The 14,354-nt window shown below is 48.3% G+C and overlaps 1 protein-coding gene across 3 annotated transcripts in view; it reads left to right on the plus strand.

Moving 5' to 3' along the window:
* The window catches only part of SMG6 (SMG6 nonsense mediated mRNA decay factor), a 119,296-nt gene that overhangs the window by 9,865 nt on the left and 95,077 nt on the right, over positions 1-14,354 (plus strand). For all 3 annotated transcript variants that reach the window (XM_069791240.1, XM_069791238.1, XM_069791239.1), the window contains exons 5-8: positions 555-661; positions 1,808-1,886; positions 3,211-3,321; positions 3,987-4,199. In XM_069791240.1, coding sequence (XP_069647341.1) covers positions 555-661; positions 1,808-1,886; positions 3,211-3,321; positions 3,987-4,199 — 510 coding nt within the window. The remainder of the gene's footprint in view (positions 1-554; positions 662-1,807; positions 1,887-3,210; positions 3,322-3,986; positions 4,200-14,354) is intronic.

A 14,354-nucleotide genomic window follows, 5' to 3' on the forward strand; every position in this document is an offset into this window, starting at 1 on the left:
GCTTCCTTTGCAAAGAAGAACTTTTTTTGTATCAGCTCTATGACCAGGGCTAATAAAGGGAAAGAAGTGTCCAAAGGTAACCTGGCTTCGCCTTAGATATTGAACATCTCTTATGTCTGTCTGTGGAATCCAGAATAATGAACAAGGAAAGCTAACAGTTGTGCTGCCTCCCTGACACTTGACAGCATGTTGCCCTGAGCTGTGAGTGCAGGTGCAAGGGACAGCTGGGAAATGATATTTTAGTCCAGCTCCATTCCCAGAGAGATGTGTTTGTCTAACAGCTGTCCTCAGATTGTTCACGGACTGAACAACTCTCTTCTGGAGAGAGATGGGACGTTGTTGTAAGAGAGGAGGTGTTTAGGGGATTGACTTCCCCTACAAATGCTGAACCATTGCCAGGAAGCCTTGTCATTTCATTCTGCTGCCCTTTTGTGAGACCTTCAGTGTGTCAGAGAGCTCCTCTTGGCTCTCTACAGTCCCTCTGTGCTCACTGGGTCTGCAGGTGAGCCAGGGCTGTGCAGGTCCCACATGATGTACTGAATGCTTCTTTCCAGGTGAAGTACGCGCTGATCAGTGCTCAGAGGTGTATGATTTGTCAAGGGGACATTTGCCGATACAGAGAACAAGCAAATGACACCGCAAACTACGGAAAGGCACGCAGGTATTGTGTTCTTCACTATAGCACTGAGCACAGCTCTTCCTCTATCTAGAAGGGATGTGTCTCATTTCACACTTAAACTTGCCTCTAGCCAAAGAAGTCTTTTCACACCTCTTTATTGTATTGCAGTCTGTGAAGCTGAAAGATGTAGTCTAGGCTGTTTTGCTGTCCCAGAGAGCAAGCCAGCAGATCCAGTCATCCTGCAGCCATCTAGTGTGGAAGTTGACCTGTGCTGATCCTGCAGCAGGGAGGCTTTATGCTGTTGAGGCTGGCAGAATGGCTGTTGTATTTTCTGGTAGCTTTTCAGCTAGAAGAGGTTCCCATATGTGTCCATACGTTCTGACTGCATCAGGAGTTACTGGCACTTGTTGCTTCCTGTCACTCTTGTTTTTCTGATGTTTTTTCTGGAGCAAAGACTTGGGGAGGGGGGGCAAGTGAGCCCAGCATGGGGGATGGATCCCTGAAAACTGTGGAGGTTTGGAGAACAGGACAGGGGAATCTGCCGATTTTGGGGTCTGTGGTCATCATGGAGTACGCTGATATCTCGGGAAGGCTTGGGGGAACATTAGCAGGCTCATGATATGTCTGAAGAGTGTTGATGGATCCATGTGGTGTGATATAAGCTGGATAGTGGATAATACAACTGAGGAAAAATAGAGAGGAGAATGGAGGGATGGATGGACTGCCACTGAACGGATGCCTCTTCTCTTGGAATGATTAAGTATCTTGAAAATATGGGGAACAAGCTAAGGAACGTGGATGGTCTGGTCCCAGCTGCTGTGGAGCTAAAAAGGGGACTGAGAGAGAAATGTTCCCCAAATAGCCTCTTCTCTGTGCCTGAGGCTGCACGGGGGACAGTGCTTGCTGGGTCTGGCTAAATGGTCGTCTTTCAGGCTGAGCCAAGAACATTTCCTTCTGCAGGTCTATCTGTCCCTCTCTCTAGTCCTGTGCCCCAGCCGCCTCTCCAGGCCAGGTGCAGGCTGGCTGCCTGTGCACGCTCTTGCAGGCAGAGGGCACTTGTGCAAAGGGTCTGTTTCCTCCAGGACTGCCAATGCTGCGCTGCGAGGGGAATTCTGCGCCCTTAACAGCAAGGAAAGCAACCTTATGTCCTTTCAGTAAACCTTTCTCTGTGGTTCTTCCCTTCCTCAGCTGGTACCTGAAGGCTCAGCAAATTGCTCCCAAAAATGGCCGCCCATACAACCAGCTGGCTCTTCTGGCCATCTACACGGTAAGATGCTCATCAAGGATGTAGCAAGTGTAGGGAGAGCCTCTGGGATGGCTGTGAGATTCCATCTGGTGGAGAAAGGCATTGTTTAGGGCAGTGGTCCCAGATGATTTTTCTTTTTTTTAAAAAGAAAAAAGCTGATGACAGGATGTGCTGTGTGGATTCCAGCTGCTGTGGCTTCAGGCAGCTTTGTTAGATACACGCTACTCCCTCAGGCTGTCAGCATTTTGGGGACTGTTCTGTGGGCTGTTAAGAGTGCAAATGTTTTAAAAGTGGGCTGTGTTTAAAGTTCTGCATGAAATTTTTGTGCTTAAGGCCATGCTGTCGTGAGGATGCTGTTTCTGTTTCCCATGTCTTCATTGGACTTGGGTACTGGTCTAAGCGACATCCACATGTGACTTTCTTGGGTTTCAGTTTTGCTGGCTACTTCAGCCATGCAGGAAAACTTACTTCAAGGAAGATGTGACAGCAGATAATAGAAGCATCAGGCTGGGACACAGGGGTTGGTAGGGAACTGCCCGTTCACAATACTGAAAGATGCTGATTTAAAGCAGAGCAGTTCAGAACTGCAGGGTTCAGAAGCGCATTGCCTTCATGGCTGGGAATGACCTTTCTGACTCCTGGTGTAGGGCCTGTAGTGGCAAAGTGTCCCGCCCTCTGTGGTGGTTTGTAAGGCCAGCAGCATGTGGGCAAAACCCTAAATGGCTGTGTATCTTGCTAGCATGAAGACGTGGGGAGGTGCCTTCTTGTGATATTCCCTTTGGCCAGCCTGTGGGAGAAAAGGTGCTGAGAAGTTGCTCAAGCGTGAGGGGATTAGCCCAGCACCAGGCTGAAATGAGGGGGGGCATCCTGCCCCACCACTGGCAGGAGTCTGGCAAACCCTCCAGTCTTCCTGGTCCTCTTGCTCTTTGTAAAACTCATGTGGAATCATTTCCATATTCGTAGTAATGTTGAAAAGAGTTATTTCCTGAACTGTCAGGAATTTAGTATTTATGCTTTTGCCCTTTACCGTGATGTCTGGTGAGAGACACTTTTATGTGAGCCTCTGTGTTGATGTAGAAGCCTCAGGGCTAGAGTAAGCAAGTCTGCAGGCTGCAGTGTCACCTGCACTCCCTAACCCTGGCAGAGGGCTTGTGCTTTGTGCTGGTGGTTGTAGGTAGCTGTGAGTGTGGATGGAGAGTTCAAGGTCCTACTTGTCATAGTGTTTGTTGGCATGTCTGTCCCACCCAGACAGTATTGAGGGACAGGGAAGGCAAAGTATGTGGGAGCTTGGCTCTGAATGCCCCAGAATGAGTGGCAGCTCTGAATCTGGTTGTGTTTTTTGCAGAGGAGAAAGCTGGATGCCGTATACTATTACATGCGCAGCCTGGCCGCCAGCAACCCTATCCTCACAGCCAAGGAGAGCCTCATGAGTCTGTTTGAAGAGACAAAACGCAAGGTGAGTCTTGGAGCTGGGCTGCAGGATGCTGCAGCTGCCTGTGCTAACTGTCCTGTGCTGGAGTGCTGTGATCCAGAGTGTAGGGTGATGGTGACTTTTGGACTTGGAGTCACCACTTATCTACTTCTAAGAAATTCCATGTTGGGAGTCAGATGAGAGAGGCAACCTCCAGAAGGATCGTGTCCTTTCTGCCTCTCCTCAGACTGCTTTTGGGGTTGTTTGGGCAGCTGAATCTCTTGTTTCTGGGTCACAGACTAAAACAGCGAAGCTCAGCAAGGGCTGTAGGTTGCTGTGGTTTGCAGCATGGCCTTGGCATGCAGCACGATCATTGCCATATTCCAGAGGTGCCCCACACCTGTGGGGGTGAACAAGAGAGGCTGCAGTCCATTTGTGCCCCAGCGGGTAGCCCCAAGTCAAAGATACAGCACATTGGTTGTCACACACTCCTAGGACTGGACACAGCTCTTCTTGTCCCGGGACAAGGTTGGAGTTGAAAACGTCTCACCTGCACTGTCCTATAGTGTCAGAAACCAAACTGTTGACCTGTCAATGAGTTACTGTGGTTCTGAAGCAGGGGGAAAGGCTAATTTCTCCATGTAAATGAAATTATGTACTTTTCCTGAACTTTGATCTCTGGGTGATCTGAATCTCTCCTGTCTGCCCAGGCTGAGCAGATGGAGCACAGGAAACATCAGGTGCTGGATCTGAGCCCCAGCCGCCGGGGGAAGGGCAAGAAGTCCACATTGCGACAAGTTGGAGATGATGCCACACGGCTGGAGATCTGGATCCATCCCTCCCACCCCCGCTCCTCCCAGGGCCACGAGTCCGGCAGGGATTCTGAGCAGGACAACGGTCTTGGGAATCTCAGCCCCAGCGATGTGAGTACTGCAGGAGGCGGCAGTTGGCTTTGGTGTCATGTGTTTGGAATGCAGTGGAATGACACTGGATCTGTTTTGCTTTCCTGTTGCTAAATTTTCCAGTGTTTTGGCTTCCCCTATGGGAGCTGTGCCTGGGTCAGGCTGAGGAGCTGGTGACCTCGTGCCTCTCATGTTTAAGGCATGTTGTTACCATCCGTTTCTTGGCAGCATGTGCTGGTGTAGCTGATACGGAATAGGAGAGGCACAAGCAGAAGATGCTGTAAAATGCCTCTGCTGAGGGCTCTAACTTGGGTGAGGTTGCTGGTGGGAAATGAGGTCAGATGCTGAAGACCAGGGTTAACAGTGATCCTGTAAATTCTGAGGCTTGTTCTGGAAGTGGGTCACTTGTCCCAGTGCCAGATGATCAGAGGATTGCACTGGGAATGTGAAAACTGTGGCTTTAATTTCCAGTGTAGGTGTTATATTTGCATTACTTGTGCTGCTGAGAGGCCAGACTAGTGCCTTTCTTTTGCAAGGATAAAAAAATAATTGACTAACGGTGTGTCTTGTCAATCTGTTCAAGCTGTGTACCTTGCAAGAGGAGCCCGAGTGAACTCTGTTTGTCAGGCACAGGAATGCAGGCGAAGGCAGTGGTGGTTGGGAGCTCATCCTCTAGGAATCCTCGCACTGCTTTGGCACATGCGGCTTGCAAGAGAACTTGCCAGGGAGCTCTGGGCTGCCTGTCCTAAAATGGCTGTTAAGGATGTGAGTTTAGCAGAACTGGGAAGACCTTCTCTGCATACTGCGGGGCCCAAAGCTTCTCAGATACAATTGCACTTTTATAACTAGTTTGTGACTTCAGCTGGGTGGAACTGGGGTGAAGTCTTGAAAGATAAGCTCTGGCACATTGCTGCAGCATTTTTAAGACGTTACTGCCCTTGATTGTTTTCCCTCTCTTCAGCTTCTCTTCTGGAGACCTTTGCTTCCTCAGCATCACTGAAAGGAACGTGCCAAGCTTTAGCCTCTCCATAAATCATTGATGAAGACGCTTTGATATAAGATGCTGTGAGTGGTTTTGAGGCACTAGGGGTTTCTCTTTTGCAGCGCTCCCATGTGAGGTAGTGTAACCACTAGCAAGGCGGGGGGCAGTGATGTCCTCTTGTTTATAGTGCAGCCCTGTTTGCTAGAGCTTGCCCTTGGTCTGTTCAATGGGGGGGATGTGCTCTCTGAAGTGCAGGTTGCTGGCAATGCCTGTACAGATTGTGTGTCTGATTACTACCATTAGTCTTGATTTCTTCATCTGTTTGAAATGTTGGCTCTTGGAAAGCATGAGCTTTCTGATCATGGAGAGGCCACACGATCAGAAATAAAATGGCAAAAAGGCAGGGGGAGTTGAGGGCTCAGGTCTGGGCACTGCTGGTTTTGGCAGCCAAGATATTAGTACTCAGGCTCCCTGTGCCTGCTGCAGTGCAGCACTCCACTCGTGTTGGCACAACTGCTTATGGGGCTGTGCTGTGGCCATGTCACTGAACTGATCTGGATTGAAAATAACCAGATGAAAAGGAAACCTTAAATCCGTGTCGCTGCCAAAGCTTCCGAGCTGTGAAGCTGTGGGCTGGATAAAGACAGCAGCTCTTTGGGAAGCTCTGGACTCCTTGCTCCTTGAAGCGATAGCCTCTTACCCTCTTCCTCACTGCGTCTCGGTGTTTTGCAGCACCTTCTCTGGAAAGCAGAGCAGTCCTTGTGTTGCCACTGTGTGGCACTGTTTGGCCTTGGAAGGGCCCTGCCTGCACCAGGGACAGGCAGCAGCCCTCATCCTGGCAGCACCTCTGCCCCACATCCCCCAGCCGGGCGGAAGGGAACAGCTCTTCTCCCAGGGGATGTGTGCCAGTGCTTTACGTGTCATTTTGCGGAAATGGGTCTAAATGTGTCATCTCCTCCTTGGTCTCTTCCTTGCCAACTTTAGCCCTTGAAAAGGCTGAGGCAAGCCGTGTTCTTTCGTTTGTACTGACAGCTGTGCTCTGCAGGTAGCTCCTCAGGCATCAGGCTTTAAGGCAGCTGTTTCTGGGCCAGAGAAGGGAATTTTACAGGGTAGAATGGGAGAGTATTCAGCTTCCAGAAGCAGATATAACACTGCAAGTGTAGACCCTAACAGCTCCGGATGAGTACTGGACAGAAGTGTGGGAGAAAGGCTTCTTGCACCCTTTGGATGGAGGTCGTTGCTTCAAACCCAGCCCAAGCCAAATGTGACCGGTGTTTTTACTGTGGAGATGCTGGCCATTTCACAGGTGACAAGAAATTGATTTGGGATGTTTTCTGTCTTCGGTGGTTGCTTTCTTCATTGTGCCGGTGGTTAGGTGCCAGTCCTGTGATGTGGCACACTTGGCAGGGAGATGCTGAACGATTACTCTCCCAGGACCTGCTGATGTGTGTGCTGTCCCCATCAGCAAGCAGAGGGTCTGCTCAGTACATGCTTGCATGTCTGTTCTCAGTGCTGACTATTTTTCCTTATGCAGCCATATACAAAGACACAAACATCATTACTTTATTTCAGGGTTAGAAGCCAACTGAATGGAGTTAGTAAAGTGTGACGGCAAGTCTGCAGAAGGCCACCTCGCACTGCAGCCATTGCTGTGACAAGAGAAGGTGGCGTGCAGAGCTGGCAATTTGCCTTGGCACTGTGTGTTTAGGTAGAGGCTTGGCATAGCTGCTTCTTTCACAGTTTGCTACATCATCTTTTCTAGGAAGATGCAGAACTGGAAGAACGTACCATCTGTCCACACCAAGGGGCGTACATCTCCATTTGGCCCCTTCCTCAGTAACCGGATTTGGCACTGCTGGCACAGAGGGCATGGGACGGTATCAAAGCGAGCTGAAGAAGTATTTGGGTTGCAGCCTGGCTGTTTTGTGCTTAGGGTTTTGTCCGTTATGCCTGCAGCCTTTTGGGGTTTCATTCTGTGAATGGCTGTTCTCTGTGGTCTCCTGCATGTTGCATGTTTCTAGGTGCGCAGTGGCAGGAGAGTCCAGGCTGACCCAGTGCCTTGCTTACCTGACAATATCAGGTCACTTCATGTGGGATTCCAATAAGAAATGCAAAAAAGGAGGCAGAACCAATGAGCAGTTGTGTTGCTTTTTTAAAAACAGCTGGATAGGGCAAAGTGAGCTGAAGAGCAGAGTCTCTGCTGTTTCTTCTCTGCCACTGGTTTCATTTGCCATGGTTCTGTATCAATCTTAAATCTGATAGTACCATATGCAGCTTACTGCGCAGACTGTGAATTGGTAAAGTAAACAGGGCAAACGTGCTGTCAGTCTCTTGAGAAAGTGTTAATATTACACTGAGTTTGAGATTTTAATCACTCCTGTCAGGAAATGCTGAGTTAAGGTTCCCACAGTTGCTATTGCCTGCTGCCTGTGCTCTGCAGTAGATACTTCCTTGTGTTATCACGCAGCATGCATGCACTAATAAAGATTACTCCATAGCTGCAGCTAAGATGAGGGAAGAGAGGTTTTCCCTTGGCAAGACAGTAATTGAATAATGCTTCTCTCCAGATGTCTGAATACTTTAGCGTCATTAAAGAATTAAGTCTCCTAGCCTCTTTGTGAGAGGTCAATCTTGTAGAGCCATCAAAAGTTTGGTAGGGCCACCCAAAAAGCTCTTAGGAAAGCTAAGGACAGAGTCAAGATCTGCTGGCTCAGCCCTGTGCGTCGGCTGGGAACCTTCCCATTTCCCATTTCCCCCCCAGCCTGCTGGTTAGGGACAGAGGTGTTGCATTTGCCTGGTGCTGAGTGCCCATGGAGCAACCCCTTTGCAGTAGCAGAGAAATTGTGGTGGAATCATTAGCTCTGAAGTTCAGAGCATGTTTTAACCTCCATTTCTTTACGTAAGCTTTCTTCTCAACAGCAGGGAGTATGGACAGTGCATCAGGGTTTCCTCAAGTGAGCAGTAAATACCACCAGGAGGTCAACCAAAAAAAAAAAAAAAAAAGAGGTCAAAGTTCTCTCAAGAGGCTGAATATGGAGGGTTTTTAACTTTTGTGTTTCTTCTTTGTTACCTACTGTGCTTGTTTTGGAAGCTTATTATACATACACTCTGCTGGTAATGGGTGCGAGTACCATGAGACACAGCGGCGAAGTTGGAGCTGTAAGCAGTGTGTATCTTTGGGTGATTGTTTTTATTTTCTTTCAGATGAATAGTGCTGGTCTCTTTTGGACCCCTTCATCTCCTTCCATCTCTCAAGTCCTAGAAAATCAGATGAGTGCCAAGCACACAGGGAAATGGTCCCCTGAAGCTGGATGAGGGCACTGTCTTCTCAAAGCAGCAGAGTTTGTGAGAGCTGTCCCGCTTTTTTCCCTCTAGGTCAGGATTCAGCTAACTGGAATCCAGCAATGCCTGATTGGAACTATCTTTGCAACTTACTGTGATTTGTTCTTCTGAGATGAGACATGTCTAAGGATTCTCACCTTCTCTCTTTCTCAGTTCTTGCCTGCTTAATTTTATTTCTGACTTTGCCTGCCTTACCTGTGTACCATGATGCTGCGTCCACTTACAGTTCTGCAGCCTGGTTGCAGTCCAAGGCTGGAGAAGACACTTTTGGGAACGCCTGTGCATCCAGGAGCCACTGAGGAGACCTCAGGGCTCCTCATGTCACTGTCTCAACAGATGCCATGTGTCCTTAGTGAAAAGGGTCACTGTCCTAGTCAGCTCCTGCATGTTTCACATCCGTTTTTCCTTGGCAGTGTTTGTTGTTTCTGCTCTCTGTGCTTGTTCCTCTTGGATAGCAGCTGCTCGGGTGACTGGGCTGGCTCCTTCTCCTGGCTGGTTTCAGTCGGTGCAATTTTTCGTCTAGGGGAGCTGTCTCTTGGGCTCTGCATCTGGAGAGGGGTGCTTCTAGGGAGCAGTGGCATAAAACGTTGTGTAAGTCTAGTAGCAGTTTTGGTGGGGGTTTCTTGGCCATTTTGCTCCATCAGCCTGTCATTTGCTTGGACCAGTCACACATGGGAGTGGTAGTGACCTGTGTTCAGAGTTGGGGTTGCCTTGATGTCACTACCTGTGGTCCATAGGAGTGTCTGGTTTGTTAAAAGACTGTTGTGGTGTGAGATGGGTGTCTGTGAGCGTGGTCCAACTTTGCTCATGCAAATATACCACAGAGGCACCCCTGTTTCCTGAGAGCAGCTCCCTTAGCTCTCAGCTCCTTTCTCACCTTGTAACTCTTATCCATTACATGTGACTAGAAATAAGTGACAAGCAAAAATGGAAATGATATATTGCTATAATGACGGTTGTTCATCTGTATAGATGCATGAATAAGAGGCTGCTTGGGGAGCTTGTTGTTTCTGGGGTGTCTGCCCCTGAGTCTGCTGTCAGGCTGGTGGGAGCATTTCTCTGCACTGCCAGCATGGCTGGGGGGGGTGGGTTTCAGGACAGTGAAAGATTGATCTTTGCTCTTCCGTGCAGGCTCTTACAAGTAATCCCTGTTGACTGAAGTATGGGGCTCCCTCATTTGCTACCTACATGACATCAGGTGGGCCAAGCGCTCAGAGTGGTCCTTTTTTTAGGAGCCTCTGACCTGGAAAATAAATCCAGGTGGCTGGGGCTGTGCCTCTGGTTTAGATGGGCAGCGTGAAAGCCCAGGCATGCCTGCCTGCCCCCTGCTGCTGGGACAAGACTGCCCAAAAGGGTAACCCTGCAGGCTGCACACAATGCCCTGGAAGCCTGTGCTTACTCTTGCATGCTTTCAGGGCTTTTTTTACCTAACACTATATGCCTGTGCAGAGAGTGGAGAGAATGGAAACCACTAGACCAGCAGTGCCTGGAGATGCTCAGTGGGCTTTCTGCTTAAGCAATTTCTCACGCCTGTTAAACATCTGAGCCACACCAGAGTAGTGGCGTAGGTGTGTCCCCAAAGGGAGGGGACACACGAGGGAGCATCCCCTTGGTTTTTCTTGGTGCATGAGCTGGTAGCATGTTATACACAAGATCTTCCAGCAAGGCCTTGGGTCAGGGAGCCATTGGTGCCTTGTCACAGGAGGGTGGCTTCTGTTAAGTCAGGAAGTTTGTCTCCTCTACGGTTAGATGCTCTCTAGTATTTGATGTGAGCCATCCCGTCTGTGGTCTGTTGCATTATGGTCTGCCCTTGCTGTCAAGGGAAGGCAGTGCTTCCCCTCCAGCCTGCTGCTTGTTGCTGTATTTGATCCACACCTCTGCAGTGCTGTGAGCCTCTGCTGAGCCTCCCCTGCGGCACAAAAAACGAGCAGAGCAGCTCTCTGGGGCGGGAATGCTAGGCACTAGCAATCAGCTAATAGGCTGCCCTTCCTTATTTCTGTCCTTTATCCACCACCCACGCGAAAAAGCAGCAAGAGATGTTGCATCCTTCATTTTTGTGCCCAAAGCGGGACTTGAGAGGGAGAAACCTGGAGTTCCCTCTGTCCTGCCCAGGCAGCCTCCTTTCCTCACCCACACAAGCTTGCAGGAAGCTGTTGGGTTTGGTTACTCATTTGTGGAGGTCAGGACTAGGTCTGGGGTTTTTTTCCTTTGTGTTTAGGAAACAGTTTACAAACTGTTTTGAGCATGGGGGAGCTGGTGGCGTGTGAAAGAGGCTTCTCAGCCTCTTTCCTGCTGGACTTGCATTAATTCTCTGCCTGCCTCATTTTCTGTAATCTCTTTCTTGGTTGGCAATGTGAGTATTTCTGAGTGCTTTCCCCAGCCTGCAACCCCTCCACCTCCTAATATGACCTCGGTCACCAAACCGCTTTGGGGCTTTATTTTTACTCTAGCCGTTTTGTTTCGCATGGTAAGGTTGGTTTCTTTCCCCTAGCAGTGAGAAGACTTCTCTGCGGAGGAAGTAAAAGAGTGCCAGGCTGCAGTTGAAACTGGTTAAACACGAAAACCACACTCCTGGCCTCTCTGGGTTTGAGACGTGACATTCAGCCATGCAGCTTAGCACTGGCTTTTTTTGCCCACCAGTTGTGCACCCTCCCTGCTTGCACTTTATTTATAAACCCTGTTTTTTACTTTAAAATGCTGGTAAAAAAACCTTCTTGGCTGCAGTTCCTGCATTAGCAGAAACGCTGTTGCACCTTGCCCAGGCTCGTGATCTTCCGCGGATGCTCAGTCCTGCTGTGCTAAAGCTCCCAGAGCTCGGCAGAGCTCGCAGAGCCTGGTTACTGATTTAGCCTCTATGTGTGTGTCGTGTAGAACCCACATGTTGCTTTCCAGTGCAACTTGACCTTTAGTTACTACCCAGAAAGTGAAGACTAAGCTATCGGTAAGAGTTTCCAGAAGTTGGTGTGGATTTTTTTTTTTTCCTTTTCCTTTTCTTTTTAGACTATGTTGGTGGTTTTATTTAACTGTGAAGAACAAGGCAGGGACTAATGTTACTTGAATGGGAGAGACACCGACATGTTGTTCTTCCGGTAACAGGCATCTGGTGCTAATGTGTGTAGAAGTATCGTGGTGGATCAGAGGTGGGAGCTCTACAAGGACATCAATGAGTTATGCCTGTGTGAGGGGCTCTGCTATATCCCAGTGCTCAGAGAGGCTGTGGTGAGGGGAGCGAGACTTCAAGTTCCAACAAGCTTCTCATACTCTAAAACCAAGTACAATCATCCAGAAACCGCCTTTCCCTGTCAGTCACTCTTTCCTCATTTCCTCTCCTGCTGGTGCTGATCAGCCAGGGATTTGTGTGTAACCAAACCCCCTCTTGCTGCTGCACATTAGTCCTTTCTCGTGGCAGCGGATTTGATGATCCAGGCACTGCAGAGTAGTGTTGGGAGGGAGAGTGCACTTCAGACAAGAATACTGCCAGAATTGGCGGTACTGATAAAGGAAGTAAAATGCCTAATAGCAGGGTTGGGAAATTTCCCAGAGTAGGGTGAAGGCTGTAGACAGTGATTTCTCTTGAGGTTTTTTTTTGTTGTTGTTAGTCTAACCTTGATCTTTGTCTGAAGTTGGCCCAGGACAACTTTTTCTGCTGTGTTGTACACTTTTTGGGATGGGCACCTCATATTCCACAGCCAAACCTCTTAATTCTGCCATGGGGAATGTTTATTTCTCTTCAGTGTTGAATGAGCCATTTCCAGACAGGCTTCATATCCACTGTGGAGGTGGGTATTAGGAAAGAAACTTCCTTCCGGAGGATCAGGGAGTGGAACCTGCTGGAATCTGTGTCATTTCCTCTGTCCTTGGCTCTACTCTTCCTTCCCAGCAGATTTCATTGCTGCATAATTCAAAGTGGAGAGGGAGATGCCTTCATGCCCTGCATTACACTGCCCAGGTAGACGCAAAGGCTCCAGAAGTACTCCAGGAATGCAGCGGGGTGGACAACTACCTCCAGGCTGTGGGAGCCTGGGGTACAGGCTGGCTGTGAGTAGATCCCATTATCCCTGCCGGTGAGCGTGGCTGGGAGAGTGGGAGCTTGAAGATTGCGTGCGATAATGCTGTCATCCTTCTGGAAGGCTCTGCCTCTGCTCAGCCTGTTGTCCAAATGTCTTCTCTGTTGGCCTAACTCCATCCTAAGCCTTTCAGGGTTAGATCTCTTCAGTCTTCACCCTTCTTAATTTCTCGTATTATCGCCTTCCTTCATGCTTTAACCCCACAAATACTCTACTCTGGAGTAGTGAAGAAGGCTGACAACACCCTAAGCTATACTAACAGGAGATCTCTTATGACCAGAACTCGTCACGCATTTCTCAGTGTCAGTTTTCTATCGCAGGAAGGGGATGCTGTTTACTCCTGGCAAACAGAATGTGTTTGAGTATAAGGTGCTTTTTGTTGGTTGGGGCTGCTTCAGTGCACAGCATGTGGCCTCCCCCTTACCTGCTGGACAAAGAACGGCTCTGCCTGGGTCATCTTGCTTTCAGTGCTTAACCAGATGCAGCCTTGAAGAGCTGAGCTTGTATCCTAAACGACCTGCAGCACCAGAGCCAATTTGTGAAAAGTTTTGTGTTGAAGGTTAACTTGATATCTCAGCTGAGGACTCTGGCATGTTTGCATAGATTCATGGAGTTTATGGCCAGCAGGGACCATTAGATCATCTAGCCTGATCTCCTGTATATCACAGGTCCTTAAATTTCACCCTGCTACTCCTATATGAAGCCAAATAACTTGTGTTTGGCTAAAGCAAAACTTCCAGAAAGACATCCAGTCTTGAGAATCCACCCTTTTCCTGGGGAGTTCGTTCCAGTGATAATTGCACTGGTTCTGAAACACTTATACCTGATTTCCAGAGTGAATGTTTCCAGTTTGTTCTTGTGCTTTGCTATTCTGCGAGTGTAAAGAGCCCTGAAGTACCATGGAGGCACTTCGCACCCCGCAATCAAATCACCTCTTAGTCTTTTTGATACACTAAACAGATTGAGCTGCATAAGTTTTTTCACTGCAAGACATAATTTCTAGTCTTTGAATCACTTCTATGGCCATTTTTTGGACCCTTTCCAATTTTTTCAGCATCCTTTTAAAAATAAGGGCACTAGAACTGGATGCAGTATTTCAGTGTCAGCCTCGCCAGTGCCGTATATAGATGTAAACGTGCTGTCCAGTGCCTGCTCTCTGCTTGTACATCTAAGGGACACATTAACCCTTTTTACTGGACACTGCATTGGGAACTTTGCTGCTGTAGTCCCTAGAGCCTTTCTGGAGAAGCTGCCTTGGGCATGGTCTCCTGGAGACTTAATTTTACACAATCCCAGATGCATAACATGACATTCGATGCTGGAAAACCCCAGATTTTGAAGCGATTATAATAACCTTGTGTGAATGCGCTGTAGCCGTCGTTACCTAGTGCTCCATTCGCCTTTGTGTCACAGGCAGTTTGACAGCAGAATTTGCTTTCAGTTCATTGATTAAAAACGTTGCTAGTAAGTCTCTGCCAACCTCTTTCCATCCAGTTCAGTAAGGGTCCCTGAAGACCACTGCTTTTTAAGAGGTTACTTAATCAGTTTTCAATCTATTTAATGGTAATATTTTTTCAAGAATGTTGCATATTACTAATTTATAGAAACCAAACTTAGATACAGGTTTGGTTGAAAAGGAAATAACATGCATATAAATATTCTCTTCAACCTGTTTTCCTTAAATTGAAAGTTCTACTAGTAAATCCGTTATTAAATAAGGTTAAATGTATTTATAGGTCAGGTGTTTGTTTCGGACCCAGTGAAGTTACCACTGCTTGATTTTTA

Source organism: Haliaeetus albicilla, chromosome 9 (assembly GCF_947461875.1).
Source record: "Haliaeetus albicilla chromosome 9, bHalAlb1.1, whole genome shotgun sequence".
Classification (NCBI taxonomy): Eukaryota; Metazoa; Chordata; class Aves; order Accipitriformes; family Accipitridae; genus Haliaeetus; species Haliaeetus albicilla.